Source organism: Schistocerca piceifrons, chromosome 3, assembly GCF_021461385.2.
Source record: "Schistocerca piceifrons isolate TAMUIC-IGC-003096 chromosome 3, iqSchPice1.1, whole genome shotgun sequence".
Classification (NCBI taxonomy): domain Eukaryota; kingdom Metazoa; phylum Arthropoda; class Insecta; order Orthoptera; family Acrididae; genus Schistocerca; species Schistocerca piceifrons.
In genome coordinates, this window is record NC_060140.1 from 138,892,482 (window position 1) to 138,909,815 (window position 17,334).

General features: G+C 39.9%; 1 protein-coding gene across 1 annotated transcript in view; it reads right to left on the minus strand.

Annotated features, from left to right (window-relative positions):
* The window catches only part of LOC124789866 (Bardet-Biedl syndrome 1 protein homolog), a 115,861-nt gene that overhangs the window by 12,629 nt on the left and 85,898 nt on the right, over window positions 1–17,334 (minus strand). The window contains exons 8-9 of the mRNA XM_047257378.1: window positions 15,600–15,828; window positions 173–331 (exon numbers count right to left, since the gene is read on the minus strand). Of these exons, the coding sequence (XP_047113334.1) occupies window positions 173–331; window positions 15,600–15,828 (388 nt within the window). The remainder of the gene's footprint in view (window positions 1–172; window positions 332–15,599; window positions 15,829–17,334) is intronic.

Here is a 17,334-nt window from a genome sequence, read left to right on the forward strand (position 1 = left end):
TAAAATAACAAATCTGTAGCAGTGGCATCCAGTAATTTGTATTAACAAACAAGCAAATAATAAACTCCTACCAGTGGCTCTTATTGGCTTCGATGTTTGAACTGAAGTCAATTTAATGATTAGTTGCTCAAGAAACTAACTTGTAAGCCACATGTGTGAAGGATACACATACCTTTGTAACACTGACGCTCACGCATTGTTTGTTCAACAAAAAGCCTTGTCTTCTTTGGTATAGGAACTTTAACTTGTTGTCCTGGCACAAACCCATCAGTGGTTGTCTGTGTCACAAAATTTGCTGTTCTCTTAAGAATTTTCACCATTAGACAACCAGCTGAAGTGACAGAAATGTTATGGTTAGGTGCACAGTTTGCTATGGTTATGTACACAGTTTTCCAATAATAATGTTTCAGCCCATAGATTACATTTTGTGAAAGTTACTTTAGTTCCTTGTGATTGTAATTAATTATTTATGTTAGTGTTAACTTCATATCAAAATTGAAATTATCAAGGTATGGCCCAATCAGACAAACTGTATATCTGGTGATTAGGCAACAGTATCTTCAGCAATGATTTGACAGAAAACAGGTAGTTTACTAAAGGAGAAATAAAAACTGAACACTGAGTAGAAACTTTTAGAAGGAGCATTATTATCTTACCTGGAGAGTTAATAAAAAAAAATAATAATGAAAAATACCCTGGACATATAACACATACAGCACATACAAGGTGTCCATAATTAAAGTTCCAGTTCCAAAACACCATGGAAAGAGAACCGCTGCTCAGAATGATGTCAAATTTGAATATTATATTATTGGCACAGAGGGAAAGTCGTAAAAAAAATTCTTAATGAAAATTTTACCAACAGATGGTGCTGTAAGCATCTTAATGTAAATGGGCTCAGCTACAAATACCACATGAATTGCAATACAATGGCTACGATTTGAATTGCATTTTGCACCATACTGTTCAATGTGCAAGACTGCAGAAGTTCAGCCGTCAGTGTTGCAGAACTGTTAGTTAAGTAAGCGCATCCATCATAGCAAGGTTGTACCACATTGGATGGAAAAAATTGGTTTTCAACTGTCCTGAGGCTGGAAATAGTGTAAAATGCAAAACTACATCAATTTATAACTGACGTGAGACTGGCACCAGACACGTCCAATGCTTTGCCCACCACAAGTTGAAATCAAGAAACTGCATGTTCCACAATAGATTGGAATGTCTCAGGGGTCATGTTTAAAATGCGCCTTCAGTTCAGCTATGTCCGTAATTGGAGCACTCAATACAGCTTCATCCAAATAATCCCATAGCCAAAAGTCATACAGATTAAGATTAGGTGATCTGGATGAATCTAGATCAGCCACTGGCATGGCTGTCAGCAGAGCCCATGGATGACACAGAGGTTGGAGTGCCATGAAGCAAAATCTCTTGAACCGAATAAAAGAAGATACAATCTAAGAGTCCTAATAGAGTAGTGAATGTGCAATTGTTAAACATATACAACCAATGGCGAAAAAAAGAATGCAAAAATTGAGAGAATGATAATAAGAATATGAAAAGGAGGGAAAAAATAACAGAAGAGGTCAATGTAAGTTGTGACCAAGTGCATGGGTAATACCAGATACATGCAGTGTAGCAAGCTACCATCTGTATAAAACACTGGATACATAAGCAAGATGAAGCATTGCTCAAATCCTAATACTGCCATCCTGATTTAGCTTACTGTGGTCTCCCTCAACCTTCTGAGACAAAATTCAAGATGATTCGTCCAACAAAAATTATGGAAAATTTCTGTCATGCTTCCTAACAAAGTTAAGCTAGTGCCTCTTCTCTAACAATTCAATATCAGTTTATATTAAACACTAAGCTCCCATCCCACCTTCAAAGTTCTTAGGTACTGGTTCTGAGAGTATGAATGCATTCACCCTTCTGGTGAAGCACACATCAAGATCACAGCTATTTTGTGGGTAATGCTCTGTGATACATAGTTGTGCATTACAAATAAACTCATTATGTCCATTACTCCATTAAGGCTGCCAGTTAGTCTTTTTGGTCAATGTAGAAAGCTAACAGTGTGTGCACATCAGCAGATATATGAAAGATAACTGCACTTCCTTTGTTAATCACTCTGCGGATATCAGTGAGTTCTGAGTACAAAACCCTGGCTTCACTGGAGGATACTTTTCAATGAAGATGCCAAACAAGGTATTTTATTCTACACAATGTTCTATAGCTTAACCATATGAAAAGTGCACCTAGGAAGACAAAACTGGGCTGTTGTGGTGTGAAAAGAGAACAACTGCTCAGAATGATGTCAAATTTGAACAGCACATTATTGATAGAGGGTAAAAGTGTGGTATCTTCAATGCCTACACCATGGTGCTGGCAACCACACAACTGCAAGTCACATGTCAGATAGTCCACAGCCAGCCATTCCTGGCACAGGCGCAGTGCTGGCAAGTTGGACAGTTGCAGGTGCAGCTGTGAATGGTGAAAATCACAAAGGGGCAGGCTTCTACAGAAAGGTAAAGATTTCACTGCCTCAAAAACTGCGAGAAACTCAACATAATATGCATTCCAGTTGCATTGTGACCCTGAGAGCTTCTATAAGAAGAAACCATGTGGCTGATGGCTACTCACTAACATATTGTTGAAGCACTGTGCTTATGGCAGTTCAGCTGGCATCCACAACCACAGCAGTTCAGCATTGTGCACAGGGTGAACAGCCCACAGGGCACCTGTGAGGCTCCATTTGGACTCAATAAAGCTTCTCTCCATTGTGTCTGTCCAGAACACAGGTGTCCTTCCCTACAAGATGGGGCCATATAGTGCCACAATTAGTAGTTCCAGCCCTGCAACGGCCTTAGGCAGATGGCACCATCATGCTTAGATAGTCTTTGAGCATTTGTGGGCATGGCTTGTTGAAGACCACTTATACTTTATCCAGTAGTGGCATGGATCTGCTTATGTGTTGTGTCACAACTACTGCAGAATGATTGCTTCTGAATGTCTGCCAGCTGCACAATTCAAATGTCTGCAGCTCCTCTTGAACTGTAGCTGGTCCTAACAGTCAGTGAGTAGACCATCAGCGAGTGATGGTGGTGGCCACTCCAAAACTTCAATTGTTGCATGCAGCAGGCATCAGCATGCACCCATCAAAACTACATTCTGCTTGTGTGGCCCAGCCAAACACCCAATCAGGTAGATGTGGAGATGTGGTATTCTCCACACCAAAGAGTTAAGTTTGCACCAAGAGAGCGGTAGGCAGTGACATCGTCAAAACAGAACCAATGAACTTTACCAAAGCCCCCGTCACTGTCAGCATTGAATCTCCTGTCCACCACTGTTCTTCAACCAAGACATTGTGCCCCAGGGATCAGAATCTACTGGATTGGTAAGGCTGCACTTTATCATTGTTTCAGTGATTGTAGCTAGGATAACTTTTTCATTACTCATGCTTAGCACAGACTTAGTGTTCACAATGAGTGTGCTCCATAGTGGTTTGTCAGAAATTTAACTTTTGTTCTACCAGTTATATTCTTCAGCAAGGGACTTGATTATTTGTTTTCCAGTTATTAACATTTTGTAAGGCTGTGTTGTTTACTGCAATATTAAGAAATAGCTCTTCTTGCAACAGTAAATTTTCGGAAGACGTATTTACTCTCTGTGGTGTTAACTGATTAGTTCTGGAAGACAATTTAAGAACTATTCTTTCGTGTTGTTGTTAATATTTAACTAAAGGCACAGACCTGTGCACATTCAACATAATTGTCTCAGTAAATATTTTTTGAGTTTAGGTTCCATGTAACATTTATATCAGACATAATACTATGGTTGATTAAATGCACTAGACTCAATTTCTGTGACCACGAATATACAGTTCAGTAGGTTAATAATGATTCCAGCCTCTCTTAAGCATGGAAAAATGGTCATTAGTTGGTAGTGGTGGAGTTTGGGGACTTCAAGAACACCATTGTGTTATCGAAGTACAAGAAACAACATGGCAAGGTTCGTAAAACACTGTCCAGGAAACACTGCCATGTCTCAGCAGCATTTCGAAGACCAAGTGCTGTATACATGCTCTCTAAAAGTGTAAAGGGCAAGATAATTGCCATTTTCTGAATGTCTTCAGGTGCCACAGGAATCTGTGAGAACACCTTCGCACAGTCAATTTTGCTAAATATAACTGAGCCTGCCAAGATGTGTCTAAAATCCTGCAGATGTGGCTCTGCAATTGGTCCCACATCATTTACAAATTAACAGCACAACAGTCCCTGCATGGTCACCATGAGCTGTCTTTCTCAGGGACTAAGTGCAATGCAGAGACCATGGGCTGCTTGGTGGTTGATCAATGTCATTTCTAGCCTTGAGCCTGGCCTTTGTAACAGTGAGTCTACTGGGTGCAAGTCAACTTGTACAGCACGAGGTGGGTGGACCAGGTATAGTTACAAAGTAGTGGGCTCTCAGTTCACCAGGCAGACAAGTGAGCTCTAGAAATTTGTCCAGCATGTCAGTGTCCCATCCGAGGAGGGGGGGGGGGGGGGCGACTTCATTGGTTTTATGTTGAAGGAAGCAGCCTGTTACTTCTGTGAACCTATCAAGTTTGTTAGTGAATCAATCAACTGGGCATTTGCAACACTGGCTAGCAGCTTGTAGCGGTCAAGGAAATACGCACCCAGGATTGGCATGCTGACTTTAGCCAAAGTAAATACCCACACAAATGTGTGGCACAGTCCAAGGTCCGAATTTCAATGATGTGTGCCTTTTTTATGGTTGAATTATTTGCCATCCTCAGAAACAGTGCTTTGGCCTTCCAGCAGTCTCTTAGCATAGGTGGAGGTGAAAACAGAAAGATTGAAATCCGTGTCAACGAGATACTTCACAATGCCACGCTGTTCCACTCTGAAGACACACCTGGATATTGCATTGCAGCCAACTGTCTTGGTGTGGTTGCAGCTGGGATTTGGGTGCGAGCAGGGAGGTCAACGCTTTGTTGCTCTATTGCTGAAATTGGCATGTTACCAGCAAAGGCCACCTGCCAGCTCATCTGATGCTGGAGGAATACCACTACAATGGCTGGTACTGCATTGCCAGTTGCATGATCCAGTTTGGTGGTAGCTGGAACTGCTACCGCTGCAGTGCCTGCTGTCCTCTGGCTGTGAGTGTGCCAACTGGTTGACCAGCAAACTTAGTGCTGCCACCTGTGTAGCCAAGTTCTGAACTGGGTGGTGCAGGTCAGCATCTGAGGAGACAGTCATTGCCATGAAGTGAAAACTGCTGGTAGGGTGATGGTTGCTGCAGCAGTGATAGTGAGCACCATTGCCATCGTGTCATGCATCCAACCAGCCAAGTCTGTAATGGCACCCAGCTGCATTTCTGTCTGTGCGGCAATGACCACTTGCGATTTTGCTGGGAGGCTGGGCACCCAGATAGCGTGCAACAGTGAGTCTGGAACCATGTATGACCATCTGAGGCTCTGCATGTGGTGAACGTACTGAGATGGCCCCCTGTTGTGGCATTCCTCTTGGTGCAGCAACTGATGCACCCCTTGCTCCTGCGATGATGAAATTCATTGGCTTTACTCCCCCTTTAGTCACGTTTATGAAGACTGCATCAGCTGAGTAGTGATTATGTCATACACTTCAGTTGCATTTCCTTGGTCTAGACAGTTTATGATGTTTCCAATTGTGGCAAGGTCACAGGTGATGTTATTGCTCAGGGAAACCACTTCCTCTTGGCCGAACCACATGATTGGATCATGGGCTCAAAACATTGGCAGCCTAATCATCACTCATAAGTTCTGTGCTTTCTGGCATTCCCATAACAGAAGGCTGTGTTGGTGTTGTTGTACTTTGCACACAGAAGTGTTCCTGAGCTGGCTCTGGGTGGGCAGAGTCCACGCATGTGGAGAGTGCCTTTAGCTCACTCTCCAGCCTCTGGTTGCACCCTGACAGCTCATATATTATCTTTCACCTATTGTTGTCAAGGGATTGTCCAGAGCAAAACACAGTTTATATGCTAAGACATAAGTGTTAGACCATTCGCGGTTCTGCAATCACATGGCAAGGTTCATAAGACATCAAGTGGTTAGCCTAGAGATCACTTTTCAGTCACCAGTGAAGCTGAAATGTATATTTTTGTTGCTTACAAGACAGTTGTACAGTGAGTCAGCTTTAGTGACCCCCCATGCACTATGTTCAGGATGTAGGCTGAGGATAATTGGTGAATAGCACATCGGCCTAGTAATGCGTTTGATTTAGTACATTTGAGTACATGACCAGCTGACAGTGATTTCAGTTTGTAATATTTATGCACTGGTGATTGCATGACCACAGTAATTAGCATTAGCCCAAGTTATGTTTGAACACTGATCCCACAGGGTACAGGCTCCTCAGTGATACTAGTGTGTCGCATGAATGCGAGGCTGTGGAAAAACATTGGTTGCGTGTACAGACATACACGTGAGTGGGGAGCTCATGTTAAACTTGTTGCAAGTGGTCGGCAGCCTGTAGAAACAGAATATAGACAATTTGGCTGTAAAGAAATGTCATTCAGCTCACACTGCTTTTGCTTTTTGATGACTTGCACCCATGCATACCATAACATTGCCAGCATTTTGCCTATCAGTAAGCATGCATTCCAGCGGACACCTGAAGTAGCTAGCTTGTGCTGCCTGTGAGCAGCTCTGGTCTGTTCACACAATGCTGTGGCATGGCTGCCACAATGTAAACATGAGAAACAGGGTTCACACATAAGCTATCTGAAATAACAAAATATTTGTTAAATGCATTCAGGGTCTAAAACATTCATTTTCCTCCTCAGTTGGATATAAGTACAAAAGTAACTTTTGCATCTGTCAGCATAGCTTGATGAAACATGCTCCATACATAGAAAGAACTGCAACAGTATAGAACACAAGGTAAAATAGAAATATGCAATAGGATGAAGAAAAACAACACTTTTAATTGAAGACAATAATTACACTGCAGATTGAAACTGAAGAAACTGCAAAAAGGTGGGAATCTAAGGAGATGGGACCTGGATAAACTGAAAGAACCAGAGGTTGTAGAGAGTTTCAGGGAGAGCATAAGGGAACAATTGACAGGAATGGGGGAAAGAAATACAGTAGAAGAAGAATGGGTAGCTCTGAGAGATGAAGTAGTGAAGGCAGCAGACGATCAAGTAGGTAAAAAGGCGAGGGCTAATAGAAATCCTTGGGTAACAGAAGAAATATTGAATTTAATTGATGAAAGGAGAAAATATAAAAATGCAGTAAATGAAGCAGGCAAAAAGGAATACAAATGTCTCAAAAATGAGATCGACAGGAAGTGCAAAATGGCTAAGCAGTGATGGCTAGAGGACAAATGTAAGGATGTAGAGGCTTGTCTCACTAGGGGTAAGATAGATACTGCCTACAGGAAAATTAAATAGACCTTTGGAGAGAAGAGAACCACTTGTATGAATATCAAGAGCTCAGATGGCAACCCAGTTCTAAGCAAAGAAGGGAAGGCAGAAAGGTGGAAGGAGTATATAGAGGGTTTATACAAGGGCGATGTACTTGAGGACAATATTATGGAAATGGAAGAGGATGTAGATGAAGATGAAATGGGAGATAAGATACTGCGTGAAGAGTTTGACAGAGCACTGAAAGACCTGAGTCGAAACAAGGCCCTGGGAGTAGACAACATTCCATTAGAACTACTAATGGCCTTGGGAGAGCCAGTCCTGACAAAACTCTACCATCTGGTGAGCAAGATGTATGAGACAGGCGAAATACCCTCAGACTTCAAGAAGAATATAATAATTCCAATCCCAAAGAAAGCAGGTGTTGACAGATGTGAAAATTACTGAACTATCAGTTTAATAAGTCACAGCTGCAAAATACTAACGCGAATTCTTTACAGACGAATGGAAAAACAGGTAGAAGTGGACCTCGGGGAAGATCAGTTTGGATTCCGTAGAAATGTTGGAACACATGAGGCAATACTAACCTTATGACTTATCTTAGAAGAAAGATTAAGAAAATGCAAACCTACATTTCTAGCATTTGTAGACTTAGAGAAAGCTTTTGACAATGTTATCTGGAATACTCTCTTTCAAATTCTGAAGGTGGCAGGTATAAAATACAGGGAGCGAAAGGCTATTTACAATTTGTACAGAAATCAGATGGCAGTTATAAGAGTCAAGGGGCATGAAAGGGAAGCAGTGGTTGGGAAAAGAGTGAGACAGGGTTGTAGCCTCTCCCCGATGTTATTCAATCTGTATATCGAGCAAGCAGTAAAGGAAACAAAAGAAAAATTCGGAGTAGGTATTAAAATTCATGGAGAAGAAGTAAAAACTTTGAGGTTCGCCGATGACATTGTAATTCTGTCAGAGACAGCAAAGGACTTGGAAGAGCTGTTGAACGGAATGGACAGTGTCTTGAAAGGAGGATATAAGATGATCATCAACAAAAGGAAAACGAGGATAATGGAATGTAGTCAAATTAAATCAGGTGATGCTATTTAGGGAGTAAAATAACTGATGATGGTCGAAGTAGAGAGGATATAAAATGTAGACTGGCAATGGCAAGGAAATCGTTTCTGAAGAAGAGAAATTTGTTAACATCGAGTATAGATTTAAGTGTCAGGAAGTCGTTTCTGAAAGTATTTGTATAGAGTGTAGCCATGTATGTGAGTGAAACATGGACGATAACTAGTTTGGACAAGAAGAGAATAGAAGCTTTCGAAATGTGGTGCTACAGAAGAATGCTGAAGATAAGGTGGGTAGATCACGAAACTAATGAGGAGGTATTGAATAGGATTGGGGAGAAGAGAAGTTTGTGGCACAACTTGACTAGAAGAAGGGATCGGTTGGTAGGACGTGTTTTGAGGCATCAAGGGATCACAAATTTAGCATTGGAGGGCAGCATGGAGGGTAAAAATCGTAGAGGGAGACCAAGAGATGAATACACTAAGCAGATTCAGAAGGATGTAGGTTGCAGTAGGTACTGGGAGATGAAGAAGCTTGCACAGGATAGAGTAGCATGGAGAGCTGCATCAAACCAGTCTCAGGACTGAAGACCACAACAACAACAATTACACTGATGTTACCACGAATTATGATGGTACCCTGGGCATTACAAAAAATGGGACATGTCTACAATAGGAATTGTGATCACCGTGGATGGCAAAGAATGCTCTACAACATGCTCCTGTGCAGGTCACAAAGATGGTTAAGGAGTGCTTGTGGATGGAGGGGCGTTCCATTCCACCACCAGTGTAAATGACAACTGCTGAAAGGTTGTTGGTGCATGTGGATGTGCTGCAGCATACCTCTCCAATGCTTCCCACATGTATCTGGAGGGATCTGAGCTGGGAGAACAGCCAGGCCAATCCATTCATTGACTATTCACTTGTTCCAAGAACTTTTTCTCCTGCACCATTCAATGCTGTCACACATTGGCATCCATAAAAATGATGTCACACCTGGACCACCAAAACAATCGTCTTCAACCATGTTCCTGGGTGCCTTAGGTGTTCCCACCTCTTGTCATATGAGGATGCATCAAGAAACCTTCTCTGACTGAAACCACTCTCATCCAGGAAAAGCCCGTGACGCCACTGCTCGTTGGTCCGGTCCCTATGTTCTTGGTACCATCCCAAACGATACCGCCTATGTGCAGGTGTCAACGGAATGTACAGGTTGTCACATAAGGAGACCCCCCCCCCCCCCATGCAGACACCAGATTACTGTGGAGTGCAACTTGCAGTCCTGTTAAGTGTGATGCAATTGCATCTGCTGTTTGGTGTGGGTCCCTTCTTGCCCATTGCATAGTGTAGCAATCATTTACTACTGGAGTTGACAACCTTATCTCATTTGGGAAGCAGTGCCTGTGGTTTAGAACATTCCCCATACACATGAAGAAATGATGTGAGCAATACAGAACGCCAGTGTGACACTTGTCACACTTCCTCCTTCTTCCAGTATCCTGATGAGTCTTTCCCATGTGAAGTTATTCAAATGTTGTCTCTGAGTCATGTTATTATAGTCATGCTGATCTCGTGCCATGTGACGTCCAGTTTTCTGTGCATGATTGGGAGACTTCTGGCAATATGATCCTGCACTTTCATTCATGTCCACTGAGTTCTTAATATGCTGTTACTTTACCTACCTTGTCCTTCAGTTTTGCTGAGCAGTGTTCATTTTCCAAGTAATATTCAGATGGCGGTCTTACATGGTTGTGAACAATTTTCTTTTTGACAGTAATTGGACATGTCATAATGAAATAGGCTCAGAAAGTGTTACAAAAGTTATTCCACTAATCTGCAACATTTTCTGGATGACATACGGGGGCTGTAAGTCAGTTGTACAAAATGTGCTTGGGGCATAAATACTAAATAAATGAAAGTACAAATTTATTATCAATACAGAAATAAATGTAGAGTTCAATGAACTTACAAAAGATGCTCAAAGTGGTTTCCATACTGTTCTAAGCAAACACTGCATTTTTCCAATGATGATTTACAAGTTTTGTGACATAGCCTCTGGGACTGTAGGTTTTCAAATTCTGATTGGATTCATTTCTTCAAATGCTCAATATTATGTATCTTCATGGAATAAAATTAATTTTTTACACTGGTAATCCATTCATCAAAGCTCACAATAACTCCATAAGGTTGTTCTATCTTGCTGCCATATCAGCTTTTTCTTAACAGGCTGCAGCTGTAGAATTTCAGTAGATGCAGATATATCTGTTCATGATGCCATTCAACCTGAAAGTGACTTCGTCACTCCAAAGAATGCTTTTCTAAAACTTGGGCCTGACTTCTTGTCAGACTGTGTACACTTGCAGAGTTCCCTATGTGTGTTTGGAACATCTCCATTTAGCCTTGTAGTAAAGTAGACCTATACAGACTCAATTTCTGCTCTTCAGAATCCTTATACACTTGGTTTTGCTATTCCATACTCCTTTGAAGATTTTCTCTGAGATTGAGTCAGTAATTGCACAAAAGCCTGTGCGACAACATTAAGGTTCTCGTCTGTAATAATGGACACAGATTTTTGCCTACCCAAATGAGGAATTTCCAATACTAACCCATTCCCTTTACCTCTTAAATTTAGTTTGTGAATACCTTGTCAAGATGAGAGCTGGATGTGTGGAGACCATTTCATAGACAAATCACAAACATTACTGTAACTATGGTCATATTCCATAAAGTTTTCAAAACAAATACATGCTGTTCTATAGTTAACTTTCTATTCAGTATTTCTCAGATTACAACACACACATATCCTAAAACTGCTACTGTTACCTGTCTTATGGATACTACACATTAGTCAAGTACAAAACTGACTACCACTACACTACACAAAACAATGTCTAGGAATTGTCAGTGACAATTGAGTTATGGCCCACCTTGTACATTAATTCATGTCTCAGACTGCAATGAAGACTCTAACTTCTCTAGAGAGTTTTCAAATACACATTCATTTTCCTTATCCTCATGCATACTTTGTGAATTATGTATTAGGTGAAAGTTTATTATATCAACTCTAAAGTTATCTAAATTGGTGTTAATGTGATCTATGTAGCTTGAGGTGCTTTTACTCAGTCTAGCTGGCCCATCAACTCAGTATGACATAACATAACTATGCAGAATATAATTTAACTCCCTAATCTTAAATATGCTTTACAGAATCTATATTAAAATCACCAGCTAAATCCATACCCATGTTGTTACATTTCCTACATGCAATGTCAATCATTTTTTCCATGTTTCGTAAGAAATCATCAACTATGTTATTAGGAGATCTGTACAAACCTGCAACAATCAAGGGTATTTTGTTTACCACTAGCTTTATTCCTGAAATTTCAAATATTGCTTCTACAATGAGTTCTGTGATGAGATGCAGTTTTATGAAATTTAGGTGGTCTTTAAATTACGTGGTAAAGCCACCATTTTTACTGGACAGAGTATAGCTGTCAGGTTTAGTCACAGTGATTAAATAATTTGACAGGCTATGTACAGTACTGTAAGAATGATCATATCTACATTTTCCTCACTTAGTGTTTGCTGTAATTGTATGTACTTGTTGTTTAGGTACTGAATATTTTGATGTAGCACTTTAATGATACCTATTTGTTTTTGTTTCTTCAGGCTGTTTCTACCAAATGTCTACCTTTTCACAACTTTTATGTGATGTATGAGTTTTAAATGTTGCAGAATTATGGACATTTTTCAGTTTACTATGTAGTTTACCACCAACAGGTTCCCCTGTTTATGTTTTGCAGATACACATTTTACTCGAAGATGCAGTGTCTAGTATACTCAAATGAAAACCGTCCCTTACAAAATATTTATGATTTAAATTTTTCTTTTGGCTGCTGAATATTGCTCTGATCCTGTTGCATTGTTTTCTTATGCCACTGTTTGTTCTCACTTACCAACATCCTATTTACAATATGCATAAACACTTTTTGCTAATGAATCAAGTTTCTTGTTTTATTGATAAGTTCTTTCATATAGAACCATCGCATCATGACTGAATACTTTATTATAATATTGTCTGGATTGCACTGGATTTATTTGTGCACCCTGTTTCCAATGTTGCAATATTTTTTATGTATTAATTGTGTTGGCTAGTTCTAATCTCAGGAGAAATTTTGACTTAGCAGTCTGAACTAGTAAATTTTTTAACAGAGCATCACCTATCATATGATATTTCTTGGGTAAAATGGTTTCATCTCATGATTTTGATGCTTCAGTATCAACGCCATTTTTTTTTTCTTTTATTGTGCTTCACTGTCTTCCATTTGTATTTGAATACTGCTTTCCTGAGTAGTTCATTTGTTGTAACGTCATTAGAAACAATGGCCACAATTTGTTTACTGTCAGGCACAATGAGTTTGGTTCAAATGGGTCTGAGCACTACGGGACTCAACATCTGAGGTCATCAGTCCCCTAGAACTTAGAACTATTTAAACCTTACTAACCTAAGGACATCACACACATCCATGCCCGAGGCAGGATTCGAACCTGCGACCGTAGCGGTCGCGCGGTTCCAGACTGAAGCGCCTAGAACCGCTCGGCCACACCGGCCGGCCAATGAGTTTGGTTCTTACTTTTTGCAAACACAAGACATTGGTTTGGTTCCTAGATTAGTATTTATTTTCTTTACTGGTAATATTTCAATTTCAAGTGTTTCTATGTTGCTTTGCAGTAATTTAATAGTTTCATCTCTCGAGTTCACTGCACTCTGTAATTCTGCTGTTTCTATCTGTAAATAGTCATGGCATGTCTAAGGACAATCATTGCTTACGAATTCCAGAGTTATTTCTGCACATTCTTCACATACGCAGAAATTATACTTAACACATAAGATAATTTTGATAACATGTTTTTCTCATTTCTTACATGTCAAACTTTTGAACTTGTGGAACTTTGGTGATAGCAAATGACAGATAACACAGTGGTACAGAGAATACAACACACTTTATTTTACAGAAACTCGATACATACAAGAATACATGACATAACGCACTTGAGTCACAGAGCGAACTGCTGCTACCATCAACTGTCAGGTATAAGACTACATGTAGTTTTCTCTGGCCAGTGATGCTAATATTCCTACAAACTTTTGACTTTTTGATGAGAGCACTGCATTGGTGCACTGTTTCTTTGATGCCAATTTCTTTCAAACTGATTTTTCTTGGACACACACACACACACACACACACACACACACACACACACACACACACAGTAGGATGTGAAATGAATGAAGTTATATGTAAACAGGTGGAAAAGGTTACTGTAGACAACTTCTGTAAAGTTTACAACAAATTATAGCTAGTGCTGTCCAACTCACGCGGACTATAATGGGAATTACTTCTAGGGCAGTTTATGTTCATTTGGGATTGGTACTTTGGAAGGGAGCAGGGTGTTAATTACATTTTCTGTGAGTCTCAAGTGAACTGAAATAAGAGTTTACTGTTATATGTGTTTAAGTGAAAAGAGATTTTCATATATGAAAGTACTGATATCGTCTGTCAGAGTAGTTGGTGAATTCTGACTAGACTTCAATGCCACTAAAAGAAATAAAGCCATTATATCAATGGCAGTTAATTTTCCCTTTCATCACAATATTAGGAGGGAAAGATGTGACACTAGCTGCAGTATGAGATGGAGTGAATTTGAAATAGATGTTACTATAAAAATGTTTGGGTAATGACATCTCTGAGACTAAATGATAATTGATTTCTATTATAAATCAACACACTTACTCCAGTAGGAAGACTTGCTCAAATGTGAAAGAAACTCATTATGAACTTGCAACATACGTTTAGTAATCAGTGTGTAGTAATTAAACAGGCTTTGCCTTAGTTGTTCACATTCTGAGAAACTAATAATACTGAGACATGTGACTGATCAAAAATAAGTTTTTAACATACAACATAGTTGAGTGTAACTTCATAGGCTTTCCTGGCATAATGAGTCTTGAAAGTCTCTTCAGGTTTGCTGCTAAAATCAACTTGACTTGATATTTCAGCGATACCACTGGTCACCATCTTCATGGAGAATGCTGCTTCTGCTGATGAGTCCCGCTGTGAACTGACACCAGGCTGCAAATCGATGTCCTATATAGGCCATCGTTCAGTACACGGTGCATGCACCGCCCATCACGGTTGCTGCCCTCCAAGACAGGGAGTGGTGCCACCCTTAGTAGACACTGGCCACAACGATATATTGTACTCAGGGCCGCACAGAAGAGCCTATATAGGACGTCAATTTGCAGCCTGGCATCAGTTCTCAGCGGGACTCATCAACAGAAGCAGCATTCCCCATGAAGATGGCAACCAGTTGGATCACCAAAATATCAAGTCAAGTTGATTTTAGGATTCGGCAGCAAACCTGAAGGGACTTTCAAGTAGTTGAGTGTATTTTAGCAAGAGAAATGGAATTCAAAGTAGGAACTATCATAGCACCAGCTGGAAGAGAAGAAAACTGGTTTTCACTTTTACACAGGTTTCTTAAAAAGCTTGACGGACTAAACAAACTGGTATAGGATAGGAAAGGATGTCATGCTTCACCCAAGATCAGTACCAACACCCAGTTGTGCTGCTTGCAGGGAACACGACCATGCAGCAAAACCCTTTGGGTAGTGGAGCACTCTATCAATAAAAAATAATGAGGAAGAAAGAAAAAGATATGTAAAGTACGTAAAGTAAGTGATGTTTCTTAAAGTGCAGGGTTAAGAGAGTCATGCCTGTTGAGGAGAGGAATTTAAAGTCAAACAATGATCTGGGATGCAACAGAAAGGCAGAAGTAATTGAAATCTCATGGTTGTGGGAGGTATGTACATATGTCTTATGACTTAACTTTCAATTTTATCTCCCACTAAATGAGATTCTTATTTTCAAAATATTTCTTAATAAAGGAAGAACTGATTACTCTTCTTATTATTGCCATTCACTTTGCTGTAGTTCTCTCATGTGCATTCAGTGGTTTGGCAGCATTGAAACACCCAACATGTAGGTGAGGAACAGAACTTATGTACTGAAGTGAAACATAACAAAAATAAAGTAAAATCTAGTCTCATGGTTATTAAATACTTACCAACAGTAATGAGAACTAAGCTGTTCTCCTCCTGTCCAAAGCGACCAAACCTTAATGCTGCGACAGTGTCAGGAGTTGCAATAGTATCAACAAGCTGTTGACCAGAATATAGCTTAACCAAGCCACCTGAGAGAGCAACTGCCACTAAGCACAGTCCTTGCTGAGGCAAATGGACACTGCCAATTGCTGTGATATTCTTTTCCATTTGTAGCTTCCACTGTCTGCGTCCCTGTGATAAATACCTGTTGTATTTATTTACTATCTGAACTGTGTAAGACCATGTGAATCAAAGGTACTCAGAAATGAAATAAATCACTAAATTTGAGTAAGTACCAAAGCACTGACATAAAATAAAGAAATTAAATAAGTAAGGGAAAATGTGAAAACAAAAGACTTCTGATTGCACTTACAAATAAATAACATATTACATACACTAAATTCCATGTGATATAATTTTGCTGCTCTTGTTTAATTATACCCTTGTTTGTTTCAAGCAGTAAATGAGACTTAACATTCTGTAAGAATATGTTATAAATTTGTATCTACAATACCTACTTTGAACATTTCTTCACAGTGTTCTTTCTGTAATTTCTCTCTACACACTGCTTGAGTCATTGGGTATGGTGCCTTTCCTTTTATCATTTAAACCAAGTGAGGTGCTGCAGTTGTTAAGACACTGGAATTGCAGTCTAGAAGAGCAGGATTTCTTTTCCAGGGAAAAATGACTATCTATATGCCTCCATATGAGCACTCATTTCTCTTATCTTGTCCTTGTGGTCCTTACACAAAACATACATTGATGACAACAGAATCATTCAGCAGTAAGCTGCAAATGCTTGTTCTCTAAAATTTCCCAATAGTCTGTCAAAAAAAGTTCTCTTCCCTCCAGGTATTCCCATTTGAGTTCACTTAGCATCTCTGTAACACTTGCTTGTCGATGAAACCTACTTGTAACAAATCTAGTGGCACGCCTCTGCATTGCTTCCATGTCTTCCTCTGATCTGACCTGGTGGGGATCCCAAACAGTTGGGCAGTTCTCAAAAATGTGTTGTACAAGTGTTCGATACTCAGTCTCCTTTGTAGATGGGCTACACTTGCCTAAAATTCTGCCAATAAATCAAAGTCAAGCATTCACCTTTCCTACTATTGTCCTTTTGTGCACATTGCACTTCATATCACTTTGCAATGTTGTGCCTAAATATTTAATTGACATGACTGTGTTAACCAGCACACTACTAATACTGCGTTAGAATATTTGAAAATTGTTTTTCTTACTCATTTGCATTATCTTACATTTTTCTACATTCAGAGCAACTTACCATTCATCGCATCAACTACAAATGCTGTGTAAGTCATTCTGTGTTGTTCTACAGTCACTCAACAATGAAACTCTCCTGTATACTATAGTGTCATCAGCAAAGAGTTGTAGTTTGCTGCTCACATTATTAATCATATCATTTCTATATACGGAACACAAGAGTGGACCTATTACACTTTCCTGGGGCACTCCTGTTGGTACCCTTTTCTCTAATGAATACCCACCATTGAGGACAACATACTGGGTTCTATTTCTTAAGAAATCTTCAGGCCACTCATATATGGGAACCTAATCAGTTTGCTTGGACTTTTGTTAACAATCTGTAGTGGTACACTGTGTCAAACACTTTCTGGAAATCTAGGAATATGAAATCTGCCTGGTGTCCTTCCTCCATGGTTCACAGGATGTTGTGAGGAA